The sequence below is a fragment of the Oryctolagus cuniculus genome, chromosome 8 (genome assembly GCF_964237555.1).
Source record: "Oryctolagus cuniculus chromosome 8, mOryCun1.1, whole genome shotgun sequence".
NCBI lineage: Eukaryota > Metazoa > Chordata > Mammalia > Lagomorpha > Leporidae > Oryctolagus > Oryctolagus cuniculus.
The window spans coordinates 130,169,353-130,189,419 of record NC_091439.1 but is presented as its reverse complement, the minus strand read 5'-3'; the positions used below and the strand labels follow the sequence as shown (position 1 = coordinate 130,189,419).

General features: G+C 40.8%; 2 protein-coding genes across 12 annotated transcripts in view; one reads left to right on the top strand and one right to left on the bottom strand.

The window, feature by feature from the left end:
- LOC138843592 (rho GTPase-activating protein 20-like) overlaps window positions 1-20,067 on the bottom strand; it is a 1,064,354-nt gene that overhangs the window by 407,200 nt on the left and 637,087 nt on the right. The window lies entirely within an intron of this gene.
- LOC127486659 (uncharacterized) overlaps window positions 1-20,067 on the top strand; it is a 38,838-nt gene that overhangs the window by 18,071 nt on the left and 700 nt on the right. The window contains exon 4 of the mRNA XM_070047303.1: window positions 19,276-19,464. Within this exon, the coding sequence (XP_069903404.1) occupies window positions 19,276-19,464 (189 nt within the window). The remainder of the gene's footprint in view (window positions 1-19,275; window positions 19,465-20,067) is intronic.

Sequence of the window (20,067 nt, the reverse complement as noted above, 5' to 3'; positions counted from 1 at the left end):
GTCTATAAATCACCGGGCAACAGAGTTGGCAGCTGGCAGCTCTCACGGAACTACATCAAGATCCTGTCTGACTTGTCTGGAAAGCACAAACAGATGGCGTCATGTTTGCACAGAGGGTGACCATAAACTGTCCCTTTTTCTACTGCAGTGGGTGTCCAGAGCATGTTAAACACCACACTACAGAAGGAGCCTCTATATTTCCGTGTATGGCGTACAATTAAGAAAAAAAGAGAGCTACTGAGGCTGTTAGGCATTCTTCAGCGACTATGTGCAGCCCCCACTCCTGAATGGCAAAGCTGCCCATAGGACAGTCCCATACAAGGTACCTTGGACCCAGTGGAATTATTCATTCACTTGCTTAAGCGTTATTCATTGTTTCATTGAAAGACAAGAAGACAAATTTCCCATTGGCTGGATCACTCCACTTGAGTGGCAAGGGCCCAAATATCTGAGCCATCCTCTGTTGTTTCCCAGGGTATGCTTAAGCAGGAACCTGGATTTGAATGCACGACCAGGTGTTGATCCTCTGTAATTACTCTGTAATGGGATGCTGGCACCAAAGATGATGTCTTTAATTGCCATGCCAAATACAATGTATTGATGCGTTTATATTCTAATTTATTAGAATGGCAGTGTGAGATAGAGAAAAATGTTTCCATCTGTTGGCCTCAACCCTGGAGCCTGCAAACATTATGGAAGGGCTAGGCCAAAGTCGGAAGCCAAGAGCTCCATCCACTTCTCTCACGGGGGTGGAGGAGACCTAAGTATCTGACCCAGTGCCTGCTACCCATCAGAGTGTACATTAGCAGGAAACTGGACTGCAAGAAGATTGTACGGAAATCCAGGCACTCTGATATGGGGCGTTGATAACCCAAATGGCATCTTAACTCTGTCTCAGTTCCTTGGCTATTGTTATATTGTAATGATTTTTTATTTGGAAAAAAAAAAAAAAAACATTACGGAGGGAGAGATATCGGGATATTGTCCAATCCACTACCTCGCTCTCCAAATGGCTGCGTCAGCTACAGATTAGCCAAGGTGAAGCCAGGAGCAGGAACTCCATCTTCTTCTCCTACATGGGTTGCAGAGGCCTGAGATCTTCAGACATGATCCACTGTCTTTCCTTGCACCTTAGGAGGAAGCTGGAGTGGAAGCATAGCAGCCGGGGCATGACCCAGCACTACAATATGAAATGGAAGCTTTGTTAGCTGACGCCTTACCTGCAGTTCCACAATGTCAGCATTCCCGTCGTTATTTGTAAGAGCGGTCCCACCACAGGACCAAGCAAAATTTCTGGCCCTGTTGGTGTCCACTTCAGAAGTTCATCAAGCTATGCAAACGCTACGCACCCTGGGAAATAGCAAGGTGGACACGTAGAGTGTTCACAGCCAGAGTTTCCTTCAACATCTCCCTGCAGTCCAGTGCTATGTAATCGAATGTGGTGCTCTCTGACTTGCTCTGATCCATTGTGCACATGATGGGACCTATTGTGAGCATCAACAACAAAGTCAGTGGCTTTGCAGGCTGCACTGCTGCCTACTGGCTCACTTCAGGCAAGTCTCATGAGTTTCTCCAGACCCTCTGGACACCACGGATGCCATCTAGACAGAAGACCACCAGAGATTCAACAATGGTAGGCTTCTTCTGCACACGAAGGTAAGCTGTCATCACCAGGCAACTTTATGGATGGCAACCACCGTGTAGCAGGGTCACATTATAGAGCCTTGTGGATCATTGGGCACTAACTCCTACGGCATTGTGATCTTTCCCAGTAGAGTGCATCTGCCCAGCAATATTCATTGACAGACTATGGAGAGGACATGCCCTTGGGTCGACTGCCATGGCCATCATTAAGACAGGACCCAACCTCTTCCCATGAGTCCTTGTGTTGCTTCTGCCCACTGCTCAGCTGTCATTTCTGTTCCTTGGTATGGACAGCCTAACACTTCTGTTCTTCACCTAGATCAAGCCCAAGTCTTTTGTACTGATGTGGCATGCTTGCCTAGAGCCTGGACATTTACCACACACCTCCCTATATTGTCAGCACCCTAAAATAGCCACTCAGGCAAGACAAGTGGGGAATTGGCATAGCTGTCCCTGACGTAGTAGAAGTATTGTCTGAAATATGCTGAGTCATCTATTAACCCACTCATCAAGCACCTTCTCAAAGCTGGAGGATAGGATTGGAGGCATCCTGCAGATTACCACGACCTCAAGAAGGTCATGCCTCGCTTTGAATTCGCCTTACTTGACATTACCAGGCTGCCCCTGAGAATTTTGCCATTATTGGTGTGGCAAGCATTTTATTGTGTCCCGTGGAGATTTGGGACCATTTACTTTTTAACTTGAAGGCCAACACTGCACCTTTCTGAGACTTCTGTGGGCTGCCGCTGGTCCCCCAGGGCTCGTGGTCTGTGTTAACAGGCTCTGGCTGGCCTTCAGTTGTCATCTAGCATCCACCTGTGACACTATGTTGAGGACATTGTTTCAACTGGTAATCAAGAGGAGGAGGAAAAATGGGCCTCAAACATCAGCATCTGACGCCTTGTGCCAGTCAGTGTGGACCTTAGTCCCATAGGAGGTGAGAGCTTGCAACCTCAAATTTTTGGTCTACGTTTTGAAAAAGGAATTCAGAAAAATTCCTCAGCAAATCCCCATATAACTCCTTCTCCTCAGTGACTCGGTTTCAACCAAGGAAGCCCAGCACATTTTCACTTTGTGATAACACCAACATCCTCACCTCTAGTGAACCCTAAGACCCACCTATCTCACCAGTCACCCACAAGCATGCACCTTGGTGGATAGTTTGTGGTTCTGAGGCTCACATGGGTAAAGGACTTGAACTTAGCTGTGAGCTTTTAGTGACACTACTGTTTGACTCACAGAGAGTTTGGACTACCTCACTCAGCATCATGAGCTGTGTCCTGGCCTCCAGCCACTGGGAATCTCTAGTTAGATGGAAGTGGGCAGAACGTGTGATCATCCTACTGGTCCTTGAGCAGCCCACCCTCACTCAAGGCCATCTTGAAATTCACATGTCCACCAATTCTTGGGACATCACCAATTGCTAGTGGCCTTTGTGTGGCCTCAAACTGGATAGTCCATACCCTTACATTGGAGTACCCCCTTTGGTGGGACACTGTTGATATCTGTGCTATGGGCCTAACCTCACTGACCAACTCTCAGCTATTTTGATTGCCAAAATTCTACTGCCTTTTAATGTAGCAAAACCGCACTATGTATTATCTGCATCCTTGCTTTCATAGTGGAGTCTCCCTGGCTTATATTATTTGGGACATCATAGGCCTGTCGACTTGGATTTCAGCTTGTAGCTTTCCTATTGTATCCACGTCAGTTGTGGAAGTCCCCAAGGAATGCCTGCTGTGTAGACAAAACTGTCATTCCTCTTTGTTGCACGGTTGCACTTGGAGTGGTGATTATTCACATGCTACCTGGCAAGTGGATTTTATTGACCTGCTGTAGCAAATGGCACGTGCTTCCTGTTATGTAAGCCAACACCAGACTTCTCCTTGCTGCTTTCTTCATGGCTGAAAATGTCATCAGAGTCTAAGTACGTCATCCCTGGTGCATTACACATGGGACCAAAAGTATCTGAAATACTTAGTTCCTGTCCATTTGGTGTATACACAGCAATGGAGTTTCTAGTTCATGTGAAGGTTATGTTTTTTTTTTTTTTTAATTTTGAAGTTAACAATAATTGTACCTACTTAAGGGCTGCTGTATGATGTTTTGGTACATGTCTGTAATGTGTCCTGATTAAAAATGGGGTGATCAGTATTTCCCTTTGTTTCTCAGTACTTATGATTGAAGTCTTGGGATTTCTTCTGTATGTTCATACAACACATACTCCGTTATTGTGAGCTATCCTCTCCATTATTCTGTGTAACATTAGGAAGTTATTTCTTTGATCTTACTCTGACTTGGTACCCATCATCCAAACTCCTTGCATTTTCCCTCCAACCTCTTACATCCTTTATTAATTATTATATATTCAGATTGGTGTATTTTAAAGATTTATTTATTTTTATTTGAAAGGCAGAGCTGCAGAGAGAGGGAGAGACAGAGAGATGTTTTCCTTCTGCTCCTTCACTACCCAAATGGCTGCAACAGCTGCAGCAGAGCAAATTCAAAGCCAGGAGCCAGGAGCTTTTTGTGGGTCTCCCAAAGTGGATGTAGGGGCCCAAGCACTAGGGCCACCTTCCATTGCTTTCTCAACCCATAACCAGAGAGCTGGTTCAGAAGAGGAGCAGCAGGGGTAAGAACCGGTGCCCACATGGGATTCTGGCACCACAGGCAGAGCCTTAACCTACCGTGCCACAGCACTGGCCCCCGATTGTTTTTAGCTTGTGTTTGTGAGGGAGTGGGTACAGTATTTGTCTTTCTGTGTCTGGATTGTTTTCACTTACTTCCAGTTCCATACTTCTTGCTTCAAGTGACAGGACTTCATTCTTTTCAAATGGCTGGATAGTATTCCATTTTGCATATATACAACAAACTCCTGACCACTTCGTCTGATGAACTCTCCGCTCATTTTGTTTGCCAAGATACTATTCCCTTTTAGTGAGACAGAAATGCAGTCTACTTTATCTGCATCCTTACCCTCCTAGTGGGGACTGTGGTATGAGAATGAGTTTCTGCTCCCGAGCATATCTGATTTGGGGACATCTTATGCCTGTCAATTTGGAGTTCTGATTGTGGTTTTCCTATTCCATCCAACCCAGTTGGAAAAGTCCCCCAGGAATGTCTGCTTTGCAGACAAAACTTAAATCATTCCTTTTTCTCCCACGGTGGCATTTGGAGAAGTGGTTACTCTCACATGCCGTTTGGCAGGTGGGTTTTATTGGTCTGCTGTTTCAAGAGGCAAGTGATTATCGTTGTTGATGGGCACACCAGATGCTCCTTGCTTTTTCCTTCATGGCTGAAAATGTGCTTCAGACATGGGACTGTAGATGTATGAACTGCTCCCTGGTGCTTCAGACACGGAGCTATAGATACACAGAACTACTTACACTTAGTTCCTTTCTGTGGGACATGTACCCAGTGGTGGTGTTGCTGGTGCACGGTATGGTTCTGTTTTCTGAAAATTTTGACATTAGCAATAATTTCACATACCTAGGGTCTACAGGATGATGTCTCGGTGCATGTCTGCACTGTGTCCTGTTGAAAAATGGGATAATCAGCATTTCCCTTTCTTTGTCACTATTTTATGACAGAAGGCCTGGAATTTCTTCTGTGTGTTCATGTAACATATACTAGGTTATTGTGAGCTAGTCTCCTCACTGTGCTGTGTAACGATAGGAACTTATTCCATTGATCCGACTCTGATATTGTGCCCCTCGTCGAAACTCCCTTCATCCGCCGCAGTGCCTGCCATCCTTTATTCATCATTATGCAGTCAGGTTCTTAGCTTGCGTATGTGAAGCCGTGCACGTGTTATTTGTCTTTCTGTGTCTGGCCTTTTTCACTTAACATGATATCCTCCAGTTGCATACATTTTGCTGCAAAGGACAGGATTTCATTTTTAAATGGCTGAATAGTATTCCATTTGGTAGATACACAACAAATTCTTGATCTCTTTATCAGATGATGGATTCGTTGGTTGATTCCATAATTTGGCCGTTGTTAACAGTGCTGCAGTAATCATGGTGGAGCAGGTGTCTCTTAGATCCAGTGATTTCATGTCTTTTGGATGTATACAGAGTATTGAGATTGTCGAGTCATATGGCAGTGCTATTCTTAGTTTTTAAGAGATCTCCACGGTGTTTTCCTCAGTGCTTGTACTCATTTGGATTCCCACACTCAGTATAGGAGAGTTCTCCTTTCTCCATATCCTTGCTAGAATTTTTTACTTTTTCTTTTTGATAGGCATTCTAGCGTTATGAGGTGATATCTTTTTGGGGTTTTGATTTGCATTTCTTCTTTAAAAAAAAAAAAGATTTACTTGAGAGGCAGAGTTACAGACAGAGAGGTAGGCACACAAAGGTCTTCCATACACTGGTTCAGTCCCCAGATGGCCACATTGGTGAGAGCTGAGCCCATCCAAAACCAGGAGCCAGGAGCTTCTTCCCAGGTGGTTGCAGGGACCCAAGCACTTTGGCCATCTTCCACTGCTTTCCAAGGCCATATGCAGAGAGCTGGATCAGAAGAACAGCCAGGACATGAACCAGTGCCCACATGGAACGCCAGCCCTGTGGGCGTAGGCTTAGCCTAGAATGCTGCAGTGTGGGCCCCTATTTTCATTTCTCTGATGGCTCGTAATAGTTTTTTTCATATATTTGTTGGTCATTTCCTTTTTTTTTTTCTTTTGAGAATTGTCTTTTTAGGCCCCTTGTGCCCATTTCTTAACTGTATTGGATGCTTGATTTTGAATTTGTTGAGTTCCTGATATTCTGGCTATTAATCCTTTGTTGGATAAGTAAGTAGTTTGCAAGTATTTTATCCCTTTCCATTGGTGGTTTATTCACTCTGTTACTGTTTTCTTTGCTGTACAGAAGCTTCAGAGTTTGATCTAGTTTTACTTTTGCTACCTGAACTTCTGGGGTTTTAAACAAAAAGTCATTGCCTCTGCCTCTTTTAAGAGGTGTCTCCCTATGTTGTATTCCAGCAATTTCGTATTTTCGGGTCTTTGATCCATCTGAGTTGATTTTTATATGTTGTGAAAGACAGGCATTTAATTTCATTCTTCTATATATGTCTATCTAGTATTGTCAGCACCACTTATTGAAAAGACTTCGGGATTTTCATCAAAAAATCAGGTAGCTGTTATGTATGTATGTTTGTATTTATATATTTTTTTCTCTTTTCATTGATCTTTGTATCTATTTTCATGCCAGTTTCATCCTATTTTAGTTACTATAACTTTGTGAAATCAAGTATTGTTACGCCCCCAGGTGTGTATAGGATCACTTTGACTTCTCTGGGCCTTCTCTGGTTCCATATGAATGTTAGAAGCTTTTTTTCTGACGGTTTAAAGAATGTCATTGGTATTTGGATAGGACTTGCATTGAATCTGTAGATTTCCTAGGGAATATGAAGATTTAAATGTTAATTCTTCTAATTCATGAACAGGGGATGTCTTCACATTTTCATGTGTCTGACGATTTATTTCAGCAGTGCTTTATAATTTTATTGTGATCTTTCACTTATTTGGTTGTATTTATTACTAAATATTTAATTTTTGTAGCTATTATAAATTTAGGTTTCTTTTTTCCTGTTTCCTACTTTTTATTTAAAATATACAAATTTCATATACTTCATATATAGAGGTTCAGGAAGATGGTGATACTTTCCATTCAACTCTCCATCCCACCTCCACCCTCCTTCCTTTTCCCTCTCCTCTTCCCATGCTTACTTTTTACAAAGATCTTAAACTAACCTTTTCAGAGGATCATTATTGGTGTGTAAGAATGCAACTTTTTTTTTTTTAACATTGATTTGGTATCCTGTGACTTATTGGTTTATCACTTCCAACATATTTTGACTGCGGTGTTTTAAGTTTTTCCGTCTAAAATCAGGTCTTCTGAAAAAACAGGTATTTTGATTTCCTCCTTCCCAATTTTCATCCTTTATTTCTTTACTTTACCTGAGTACTCTGGTGAGTACTTGAGATACTGTATTGACTAAGAATGGTCTATGTGGAGTTCTTATCTTGCTCCAAAACTCTGGTGAAATATTTTCAGCTTTTTCCCATTCAGTATGATATTGGCTATTGTTTATCATTTAGCTTTGATAATTTTGAGCTATATTTCTCCTGTACCTTGTTAGTAGAATTTTTTTTTATCATTAAGGGATTTTGATGGGAGCATTCCCTTAATTTGTTGAGATGTTCATTTATTTTTTGTTGTTCGTTCTGCTGATGTGATTTCATTGATTTTTTTTTATAGATGCTGAACCACACTTGCATTCCTGTGATAAAACATACTTCGTCACATTACATGTTGTGTGTGTGTTTGTATATATGCATATATCATACATATGTGTATATATGTATATATCATACATATGTGTATATATATATCATGCGTGTGTGTGTGTGTGTGTGTGTGTGTATATGGTATCTTTTTGATGCATTGTTGCATTCATCACGTTTGCAAAGACTCACAGCCTAGAAAGTGGTTGAAATAAGAAAGCTTGAAATCACTACCCATGCTTTTTCAATCCCAGAAAATCCAAAACATTTTCCCTAGGCCACAGAGTGACAGACTATACTAAAGAAAATATTCAAAACCTAATTCCAGGGACTGGCACCGTGGTGTAGTAGGCTAAACCTCCACGTGCAGCACTGACATCCCATATGGGTACCAGTGCATGTCCTTCCTACTCCTGTTCCATTCGAGCTCTCTGCTATGGCCTGGGAAAGCAGTAGAAGATGGCCCAAGTGCTTGAGCCCCTGCACCCATGTGGGAGACCCGGAGGAAGCTCCTGGATCCTGGATTCAATTCGGCCCACCTTTGGCAGTTGTGGCCATTTGTGGAGGGAAGCAGTGGATTTAAAACCTTTCTCTCTGTCTTTCCCACTCTTTGTCTATAACTCTCTCAATTAACTACATAAATCTTCCCCCCCACCAAAAAAAAAAAAAAACTGCTTCCAATGGCAGTAAAGCTTTCTGTATAGATAGAACAATGTGAAATTCCTTCTGTATGGATAAGAATAAGTTGCATGGTCTAGTTTTGTATTCATTCAATAAATGTTTCTTCATATATTTCAAACTGAACCATTAAAAATTCATAAATTGGGAATTTAAGTCAAATGAATACAGTCTCATATAAATTTCAGCCTGTCAATGGACTTCCTTGGATGCTGGAGACTGCCCCTCTGCACCTGGATTCTGGAATCCTTCGGGCGGGTACCCATCCTTCTCTTCTCTGACTTCTCTTTCTATTTACACTCCCCAGATCATTGAGATGATAAATAGCATAGGACTCAGGGGAGATTCTCTATCTCTCTGAATTTCAGATGTCTCATCTGTAGAATTATTTTTAAGTGTTTTTTTTTTAAGGTGGAAGTAATTTAAAGTATAATACCATGATGTACACACTAGGTGCTCCAGAAATTAAAAAAAGTATGTTTACCTCAGGAAAATAAAATTAGGTTTAACTAGGAACTGAACGTCAAAGAAGGAAAACAAATCATCACTGAACAACAGAACAGCCATTGTAGTTTTTTTGTTTATAAGCTGGGTCCCCTTTTTGTTTTTGAAATCCTTCTTGTGATTCAGCTGACCTTTCCTTTTTTTATTTTAAGGGTTTTATTTTATTTTCAGTTAGTCTTAACAGATTCAATATAGTTCATAGATACAGTTCTTGGGAATAATAGAGGAAGGAGGAGAATGGGTGGGAGAGTGGATGGGAAGAAGGGTAGGGTGGGAGGTATCACTATGTTCCTAAATTTGTATGTGTGAAATACATGAATTTTGTTTACCTTAAATGAAATCTAATGAAAATGTTAAGTGAACAAATGTCATGTATTTAATATATATGCAGACTTAGGAGCATAGTAATGTTTCTTCCTGGTCTCCCACATGGTGGGCATAGGGGCCAAAAAACCTGGGCCATTCTTTTCTGCTTTCCAAGGCACATTAGGAAGGAGCTGGATCAGAAGTGGAACAACTGCTACTCGAACCAGCATTCATATGGGGTGCCAGTGCTGCAAGTGGCAGCTTAACTCCCTACACCACAAAGCCAGGCCCAGTTCCCCTTTCATAGCAGCTGTCACAGTTAGAATTTTACATTTTTAGTGGGGTGATTGCATGAATAACCATCTCCGGTGCTCTTCTCTAGCATCAGGGTGTTCATAATGCACCCGTCATCCAGTATTTTGTGTGGTATGAACACTGTGAGTTTTTTAAGAAAGATTTTGTTTAATGAATACAAATTTCATAGGTACATCTTTAGGAATATAGCAGTTCTTGCCCCCATACCCACCCTCCCACCCCCCCCAGTCTCATCCCACCTCCTGCTCCTTCGCCCATGCCGTTCTTCATTAATACTAACTTTTACTTATCTTTATATACAGAAGCCCAACTCTATATTAAGTAAAGATTTCAACAGTTTACCCTAATGCACACACACGAAGTATAAAGTACTGTTTGAAGACAAGTTTTACAGTTAATTCTCATAGTACAACTCATTAAGGACAGAGGTCCTACATGGGGAGTAAGTGCACAGTGACTCCTGTAATGTTGATTTAACAGTTGACACTCGTATTGATGACATCAGTAATCACCCGAGGCTCTTGACATGAGCTGCCAAGGCTATGGAGGCATTTTGAGTCCACAAACTCTGGCAGTATTTAGACAAGGCCATAAGCAAAGTGGAAGTTCTCTCCTCCCTTCAAAGAAAAGCTCATCCTTCTTTGATGGCCTCTTCTTTACCCTGGAACCTCATTCACAGACATCCTTCATGGTGATCTTTTTTTTTTTTTTTTGCCACAGTATCTTGGTTTTCCATGCCTGAAATGCTCTCATGGGCCTTTCAGTCAGATCCAAATGCCTTAAGGGCTGATTCTGAGGTCAGAGTGCTGTTTAGGGCATTTGTCATTATGTGAGTCTGCTGTGTGGACTACTTTCCATGTTGGATCATTCTCTCCTTTTTAATTCTCTCTATTGTCATTAGCAGACACTTGGTCTTGTTTATGTGATTCCTTTGACACTTCATCCTATCTATATGATCAGTTACACACCTAATATGATCACTTTGATTAGTAAGGTGGCATTAGTACCACCCAGCTTCATGTGATTTGGTGTCCCATGGCAAGTTTTTAGCTTTACCCTCAGGGGTAAGTCCATGGGAACTTTTTGCTGAACTGTACATCTCTTCTCTTTCTTATTCCATTTCTTATTTTTTTTAACTGGGATCTATTTTCAAATGGATTTAAACATCTATGATTAATTCTATGTTAAGTAAAGAGCTCAACCAGTGGCATTAAGTAGAAAAAGAGCATAGTGAAAACAATAAAAGCATAAACTGTTTCTCGACAGTCAAGACAAGGGCTGTTCAAGTCATTGCTTCTCTTAGTGTCAATTTCACTTCTAGAGGTTTCCTTTTAGGTGTCACAGATCAGGGAGAAAGTGATATTTGTCCCTTTGGGACTGGCTTATTTCACTAAGTATGGTGTTTTCAAGATTCCTCCATTTTGTTTCAAATGATGGGATTTTTTTTTTTTTACTGCAATGTAGTATTCCATAGAGTACATATCCCTTAATTTCTCTATGCAGTTTTCCATTGATTGGCATTTAGGTTAATTCCATGTCTTAGCTATTGTGAATTGAGCTGCAATAAACATGGAGATACAGATAGCTCTTTTGTGTGATGATTTCATTTCTCTTTGGTAACTTACAAGGAGTGGGATGGCTGGGTCATATGGTAGGAATATATTCAGACTTCTGAGGTTTCTCCAAAGTGTCTTCTATAGTGGTTTTCACCAGTTTGCATTCCCACCAACAGTGGATTAGGGTACCTTTTCCCCCACATCCTCACCAGCATTTGTTGTTTGCTGATTTCTTTATGTGAGCCATTCTAACCGGGGTGAGGCGAAACCTCATTGTGGTTTTGATTTGCAGTTCCCTGATGGTTAGTGATCCTAAACATTTTTTCATGTGTCTGTTAGCCATTTGGATTTCCTCTTTTGCAAAATGTTTGTTTAAGTCCTTGGCCCATCTCTTAACTGGGTTGTTTTTTGTTGTTATGGAGTTTCTTGACCTCTTTGTAGATTCTGGTTATTAATCCTTCTTAAGTTATATAGTTTGCAAATAATTTCTCCCATTCCTTTGGTTGCCTCTACACTTTCCTGACTGTTTCTTTCGCCATACAGAAAGTTCTCAATTTGAAGTAATCTTATGTTTAATTTTGGCTTTGACTGCATGCACCTCTGGGGTATTTTCCAAGTACTCTTTGCTTGTGCCAATGTCTTGCAGGGTTTTTCCACTGTTCTCTAATAATTTGATGGTGTTGGGTCATAGATTTACGTCTCCAATCCATGTTGAGTGGATTTTTGTGTAAGGGGATAAGGTAGGGGCCTTGCTTCAAACTTCTGTGTATGGAAGTCGAGTTTTTCCAGCACCATTTCAGGAAGAGACTGTCCTTGCTCCTGGGATCAGTTTTTTGGCTCCTTAATCAAATATAAATTGGTTGTAGATGTGCAGATTGATTTCTGGTGTGTCTAGTCTGTGTGTTTCATTGTTCTATCCATCTGTTTTTGTACCAGTACCAGACTATTTTGATTATAACTGCCTTGGAGTATGTCTGGAAAACTGGTATCGTGCTGCCTCTGGCTTTATTTTTGTTGTATAAGCTGACTTGAGCTATTCGAGGTCTCCTGTGTCTTCATATGCATTTCAGCATCATTTTTCTAGATCTGAGAAGATTGTCTTTGGTGTTTTGATCAGAATTGCACTGAATTTTTAAATTGATTTCAGAAGAATGGACATTTTGATGATATTGCCTCCACCAAACCATGAACATGGAAGGTTTTTCCATTTTTTGGTATCTTCTTCTATTTCTTTCTGTAATGTTTTGTTATTCTCATTGGAGAGATCTGTGACATCCTTGCTTATATTTATTCCAAAGTATTTGACTTTTTGTAGCTATTATGAATGGGTTCGATCTTAGAAGTTCTTTCTCAGCTGGCATTGTTTGTGTATACAAAGGCTGTTGATTTTTGTGTGTTGAATTTATATCCTGCTACTTTACCAAACTCTCCTATAAGTTCCAGTAGAGTCTTGGTGGCATTTTTTTGAATCCCCTACGTATAGAATCATGTCATCTGTAGCTAGGAAATTTTGATTTCCTCTTTTCTAATTGGTATCCGTTTGATTTCTTTTTCTTGCCTTAAGGCTCTGGCTGAAACTTCCAGGACTATATTGAGTAGCAGTGGTGAGAGTGGCCATCCCTGTCTGGTACTGTATCTCAGTGGGAATGCTTCCAAGTTTTGCCCAATTTGCTTAGAGTTTTCATCATGAATGGCTGTTGTATTTTATGAGATGCTTTCTCTGCATCTATTGAGATAGTCATACGGTTTTTGTCAGCATTTTTCTAATGTGATGTATCACATGGATTGATTTGTGAATGTTAAGCCATCCCTGCATACCAGGGATAAATCCCAGTTGTTCTGGGTGAGTGATCTTTCTGATGTTGGATTCAATTGGCTAGAAGTTGTTGAGGATTTTTGCATGTATGTTTTTCAGGGAAGTTGGCCTGTAATTCTCTTTCTCTGTTGCATCTTTTTCAGGTTTAGGAATTAAGGTGGTGCTGGTTTTGTAGAATGAATTTGGGAGGATTCCCTCTCAACTGTTTTGAATAGCTTCAGAAGAATTGCAGTGAATTCTTCTTTAAATGTCTGGTAGTTTTATTCAGCAGTGCAGCCATCCAGTCCTGGGCTTTTCTTTGTGGGGAGGGCCTTTATTAATGATTCAACTTCTGTCTTGGTTACGAGTCTGTTTAAGTTTCCTATGTCTTCATGCCTCAATTTAGGTAGCTTATATGTGTCTAGGAATTTCTTCTACATTTCCCAGTTTGTTGGTATACAGCTCTTTGTAGTCATTTCTGAGGATTTTGTTTTATTTCTGTGGTGTGTGTTGTCCATTTCCTTTTTCATCTCTAATTTTATTGAATTGGGTCTTTTTTTTTTTGGTTAGTTGGGCAATGGTGTGTCAGTTTTGTTTATTTTTTTTTTTAAAGAAATTAGCTCTTCGTTTTGCTGATCTTTTATATTTTTTAATTCAATTTTGTTGATTTCTCCTCTAATTTTTTTCTTGTTTCCTACTAGTTTTGGGTTTGGTTTACTGTTGTTTTTTCCAGATCCTTGAGATGCACGTAGCTCATTTATTTGGTGCTTTTCCAGTTTTGTGATTTCGGCAGCTATTGCTATAAACTTTGTTTTTAACACTGTTTTGCTATATCCCATAAGTTTTGATATGTTATGTTGTTGTCTTCCTTTGTTTCCAGAAATTTTTTGATTTCTCTGTTGACTTGTTGTTTGACCCACTGTTCATTCAGGAGCATGTTGTTCAGTCTCCATGTTTGTATATGCTCTAGAGATTCCTGAGTTGCTGATTTCCAGCTTCATTCCATTGTGGTCTTAGAAGACGCATGGTATGATTTTGATTTTTTTGGAATTTGCTAAAACTTCCTTTATGGCCTCATATGTGGTCAGTCCTAGAGAAAGTTTCATGCACTGCTGATAAGAATGTGTATTCTGCGACTGTAGGGCGAAAAGTTTTCTAGATCTCTGTTAGGTCCATTTGGTGTATAGCGTCGATTAAATCTGCTCTTCTCCTGTTGATGTTCTTTCTGGTTGATCTGTCCATTGCTTAAAGTGGAGTAGTGAAGTTCCCCATTACTATTGCACTGGAGTCTAAGTCTCCCTTTAAATCCTTTAACATTTCTTTTAAATAGCCAGTTGCCCTGTGATTAGGTGCATATATATTTATAGTAGTTACATGTTCCTGTTGAATTGATTCCCCTAATCATTACACAGTGCCCCCCCCTTAAAGATTTATTTATTTGATAAAAGATCTGTCTGCACTTCAGTGTTTATTGCAGCTCAATTCACAATAGCTAAAACATGGAATCATCCTAAATGCCCATCAACAGTAGACTGGCTAAAGAAATATGGAATATGTACTCTATAGAATACTATACAGCAGTAAAAAATGAAATTTGGTCATTTGAAACAGAATGGAGGAATCTGGAAAACACCATACTTAGTGAAATAAGCCAGTCCCAAAGGGACAAATATCATATGTTCTCCCTGAGCAGTGACAACTAACTTAGCATCTAAAAGGAAATCTGTAGAAGTGAAATGGACACTATGAGAAACAATGACTCGATCAGTGCTTGTCCTGACTGTCAAGGAAAAACTTACTGTTTTATTCCCTTTAGTATTTTTTTTCTACTTAATACTATTGGTTGAACTCTTTCATTTACACACGAATATTCTTAGGTGTTTAAATTTAACTGAAAAGTGATCCCTGTTAAATATAAGAGTGGGAATAAGAGAGGGAAGAGATGTATAGTTTGGCACATGTTCTCTCGGACTTACCCCAATGGTAGAGCTAGAAATGTTCCATGGGATTCCAAATCAGTCCCATCAAGGTGGCATGTACCAATGCCATCTTACTAGCCAAAGTGATCAGTTGCAGTTCATAATTGATCAAAAAGATAGGATTAAATGTCAAAGGGACCACATAAACAAGACTAGTGTCATAAATAAGAGTGTCAATTGTTATATCAACAACAGGAGTCACTGTACACTTGCTCCCCATGTAGGATCTCTGTCCCTAATATGTTGTACTATGCAAATTAATGGTAAAACTAATCTTCAAACAGTACTATATACATTGTGTATCTGTGTAGGTGCAAACTGTTGAAATCTTAGTATATACCAAGTTGACCTTCTGTACATAAAAATAATTGAAAATGAATCTTGATGAAGAATGGGATAGGAGAGGGAGTGGGAGATGGGAGGAAGGTTATGGGGGGGAAAGCCGCTATAATCCAAAAGTTGTGCTTTCAGAATTTATATTTATATTTAAAAATAAAAGTTTTTAAAAAAGAAAAAAGATTGATTTATTTGAAAGAGTTACATAGAGAGAGGCAGAGGCAGAGAGAGAGAGATCGGGAGAGAGAGAGAGAGAGAGATCGGGAGAGAGCGGTCAGTCAGTCTTCCATCTGCTGGTTCACTCCCCAATTGGCTACAATGACTGGAGCTGCGCTGATGGACTTGGGCCACCTTTCTCCTGCTTTCCCAGGCCATAGCAGAGAGCTGGATTGGAAGTGGAGCAGCGAGGTTTCAAACCGGTGTCCATATGGGATGCTGGCGCTTCAGACCAGGGTGTTAACCCACTGTGCCACAGCACCAAGCCTATCCTTTGTCTCTTTCAACAGTTTTTGTGTTAAAGTCTATTTTGTCTAATATTAGGATGGCTACACTACCTCCTTTTGGATTCTGTTGGCATGGCATATCTTTTTCCACCCTTACACTTTCAGTCTGCATGCATCTTTCTTGATGAGATGTGAATCTTGTAGGCAGCAAATAGATGTTTTTTTAAATCCATTCAGCCAGTCTGTGCCTTTTAATGGGGGAGTTGAGGCCATTTATATTCAAGGTGACTATTGATATGTAATCACTTTTTCCTGCCGTTTTTCCAAAAACATTCCCATTTTTTAGTTTGAATTTTCTTTGAGCTTTCACTGATTGATTTCCTTCCTTCACCTTCTTTCATAGTGATGACAGTGTTTCTGTGTGCGACTCATCCTTAAGCATTTTTTGTTGGGCTGGACAGGTGGCAACAGATTGTTTTAATTTCTCTTTGTTAGGGAAGGTCTTTATTTCATTTTCATTCATAAATGAGATCTTTTTGCAGGGTATAATATTCTGGGATGACAGTTTTTTTCTCTTAAGACTTGGACTAAGTTTCACCATTCTCTCCTAGCTTGTAGGGTTTCTGATGAGATGTCTGCTGTGAGTCTAACTGGAGATTCTCTGAAAGTAATCTGGCGTTTCTCTCATGCATGTTTTAGAATCTTCTCTTTAGGTTTTACTGTGGTGAGTTTGATTACAGTGTGTTGTGGTGAGGGTATTTTTTGGCCATGTCTATTAGATTTCCTGTGTGTTCCCTGTACTTGGATGTCTTTTTATCTCTCCAGACTAGGGAGGTTTCTGTTAATATTTCCCTAAAAAGGCTTTCTAATCCTTTCTCTCTCTCCATGCCTTCAGGAACTCCTAGAACCCAAATGTGTGTGTGTGTGTGTGTGTGTGTGTGTGTGTGTGTGTGTTTATAGTATCCTGTATATTCCCAACCGTGTTTTTTAGGTTTCTAATTTCCTCTTCTTGTCTTTGGTTTGACTGTATTCTTTCCTGTGCTTTGTCTTCTAAGTCTTATAGTCTTTCTTCTGCTTCACCAATTCTATTGTTAAGGCTCTCAGTTGCATTTTTGTATTTGTTCTGTTGAATTCTTCATTTCGTTTGGATTTCTCCTTCTGATCTCAATTTCATGGGAGAAATTTCCTTTCATATGCTGTATGGATTTCAGTAGTTTGTGCGTTTGCTTCTGATTATTTCTGTGTAATCTTATGATCAATTTTTTGAGCTCCGTTTCTTGCATTTCTTCCATCTCATCATCTTCACAATCTAGCATGGAAGCATTGTGTTCTTTTGGGGACTTCATGTTGTCTTCCTCCTTCTTGTTTCTTGAATTGCTGCATTTGTTGTTTGGCATTTGTGGAGATACTCATTGTTCTTTTTTTTTTTTTTTTCCTTTTTTGCTCTGGTGTGTTTTATATTTGTACTGTGACTGTGTAGATAAGTGGAATGTCTGCTTTTGAATCTCTATAGAGGCTTGTAGTGGATGTGGCCGGAGAGCTCTGTTCAGTTCTCCAGGGTTGAGGGCATGCCTATGTTGACACACCCAGGTTGGGCATGATAAATCTCGCTCTCTCTTTTTTATCAGAAGGGAAAGTTTTTCTGCTCAGGTGAGCTCCTCTCCTTAATGGAGTCCAGTACCTCAGCGCTAGCCCCAGTGGCTATAATATTCATCCACTCTGTCCCAAGGAGCACACAAAGGATCTGTGCAGTCCTCAGTGTAAGTTCAGATTCTCCAGCGATGTCTCTCTCCAGGTAACCAGGAAGCCCTGAGCGTGTGGAGTCTCCCAGTGTGAGTGCCCAGAGTCCCAGCCATGCTCCCTCCCACACTCCCTCAGTTTTTTTCACAGTCCCAGTACAGAAGCCTCACATAGTCACAGGCTCCTATCCCCCTGTTAGTTCTCCCCACCAGTCAGGGTCTGCACTCAACTAGTTGCTGGGCATGGACACAAGCTGGCACAGCTGTTATAAATGTCCCTAATGGCACCTGCTCTATTAGCTTGTTACAGGATGCCATTGTAAAGTGATTGTCCTTTTTCATTTCCCTCCTCTAGTTTAGCCGGTACACTATCCCCCATGGGGTTCCAAGCTGGTTCCCTCTAGGTTCTTCTTGCAGCTATTTTTGCCACTGGCTTGGGCTGCTGCAGTCTGGTCTCACCCCCACCCCCTTTCCAATGCTGGTGTGTAGGCTCTGCTGCTGGAGACCTGAGCCTGGGCACCCACACCATCTATGTATGTCCACCATGTCCCTTTAATTTTGGTAGTGTTTCCTTTGCTGTTTTCTCCCTAACTCGTCTCTGAGACTATACTCTGTCCACTTTTTTTAAAGCCATCTTCTCCTGGGCTACTCCGCCATCTTGGAACCCAAGACCAAGTACTGTGAATGTGAAAACCAGAGCTTGACCATGTATGGGGCAAGTTCTCTTGCTTTTGAAAGGAGATACAAAATAACAGTGGTGGAAATGTGCTGATGGTGGAATGTGGGGCATGAGAAGAGTGAACACAGAGTACCTGTGTTCAGTCCTGCCTCTGCCTCTGCTTCTAATGCAGTTTGCTGCTAATGCGCATTCTGAGAGGCATCCATTGTTGATTCAAATACTTGGACTCTGCCACCCTCCCAGGAGACTTGGCTGGAGATCCAGGCTTCTGAACTTGGCCAAGTGTAGCCACAGCTGCTGTGGGCATTTGGAGAGTGATCCTGCAGATGGAAAACCACTTTCTTTCCCTATAGATTTCAAAAATTAGAGATAATTGAACAATGTAAAGGAATATGTTGCTGTGTGTTATGGATTGGTTATCAAAGTATTCGGCTCAGGAACTGGTGGGAGTCACCTCATATATTAAAAGTGGTTGGGGTCAGGCTGGTGCCATGGCTCACTATCTAATCCTCTGCCTGCAGCACCAGCACCCGGGTTCTAGTCCTGGTTGGGGCGCCAGTCCAGTCCAACTCTCTGCTGTGGCCCGGGAAGGCAGTGGAGGATGGCCCAAGTGCTTGGGCCCTGCACCCACGTGGGAGACCAGGAGGAAGCACCTGATCCTGGCTTCGGATCGACGCGGCGCACCAGCCGTAGCAGCCATTTGGGGGGTGAACCAACAGTAAAGGAAGACCTTTCTCTGTGTCTCTTTGACTGTTTAACTCTGCCTGTCCAAAAAAAAAGTGGTTGGGGTCCTTGAAAGATGGCACTTTGATATTGAGTGTGATCAGACTATGATGATGAACGGTTTGGCAGGAATAAGAGTATCCTACTTTGGTAATTTCCTCCTAAATTTCCTTTTATTACCACATGAGTCCTAATTATTTGGAATTAGATTCATATGAAGTACCATTTGTTTCTCAGGTATGTTTTATGAGATATGAATTTTCTTCTGTAAACATTGCTTTGTCTCCTTTAGACTGGCAGAGGACAGTGCAGCAGCCAACACACAAAACTACAATTTGCACATGGCTAAAGTCCATGGTTATCTTACAGCATCCTGGGCACTTGACATCCGTGAAGTGGGAATTGGGTCTCTGCAGCAGGTGCTGCTTCTTGCATTTCCTGTTCATTTCTGTAGAGAGATGGAGGAGCTCCTTTGCTTGAGGTGAGTTCACCTGGAGAGTCATCATGGCTAGAAAGGCTAGTGAGTCTGTCATTTATTTATCTAGGTAGGATACTTTTAACATAATTGCTTTTAGTCTATAGCATTGGATTTTGAACTTAACTATTCATATACACGTGGTATACTAGATGGCCCATTTAATCAATTGTTCAGACACATTTTTACCTATAAAGGATGATTGCAGATGCTTTCCTAGATTGACATGTATCGTTATGATACTCATACTTCATTTAAATGTATGAAATTCCCAATATATTGTGTAAACTTCTGAAGGTCTCAGTCACCCTGGGTGGAGAATGCTCATGCTTCTATGAACATTATACTGTTGAGCATCATTCTAGACATACTTTGCTATGAAATCAGAGCATTCCTCTTAGTTACTTCGGGAGTCTTTGAATAACTCCGAAGATACTTTCAGTTGATTAGATAAGTGTTAATTTACATCCCCCTTCCTCTCCTAACAACAGTTTTAAAGTATGCATTATTTTGAAATAAAAAATGTTATTTGTGTTTTGCTTAACAAATGTTGGATTGCAGTGCTATTATACACCTTTAGTCTTTATGTATTTAAACACCATGCTTAAT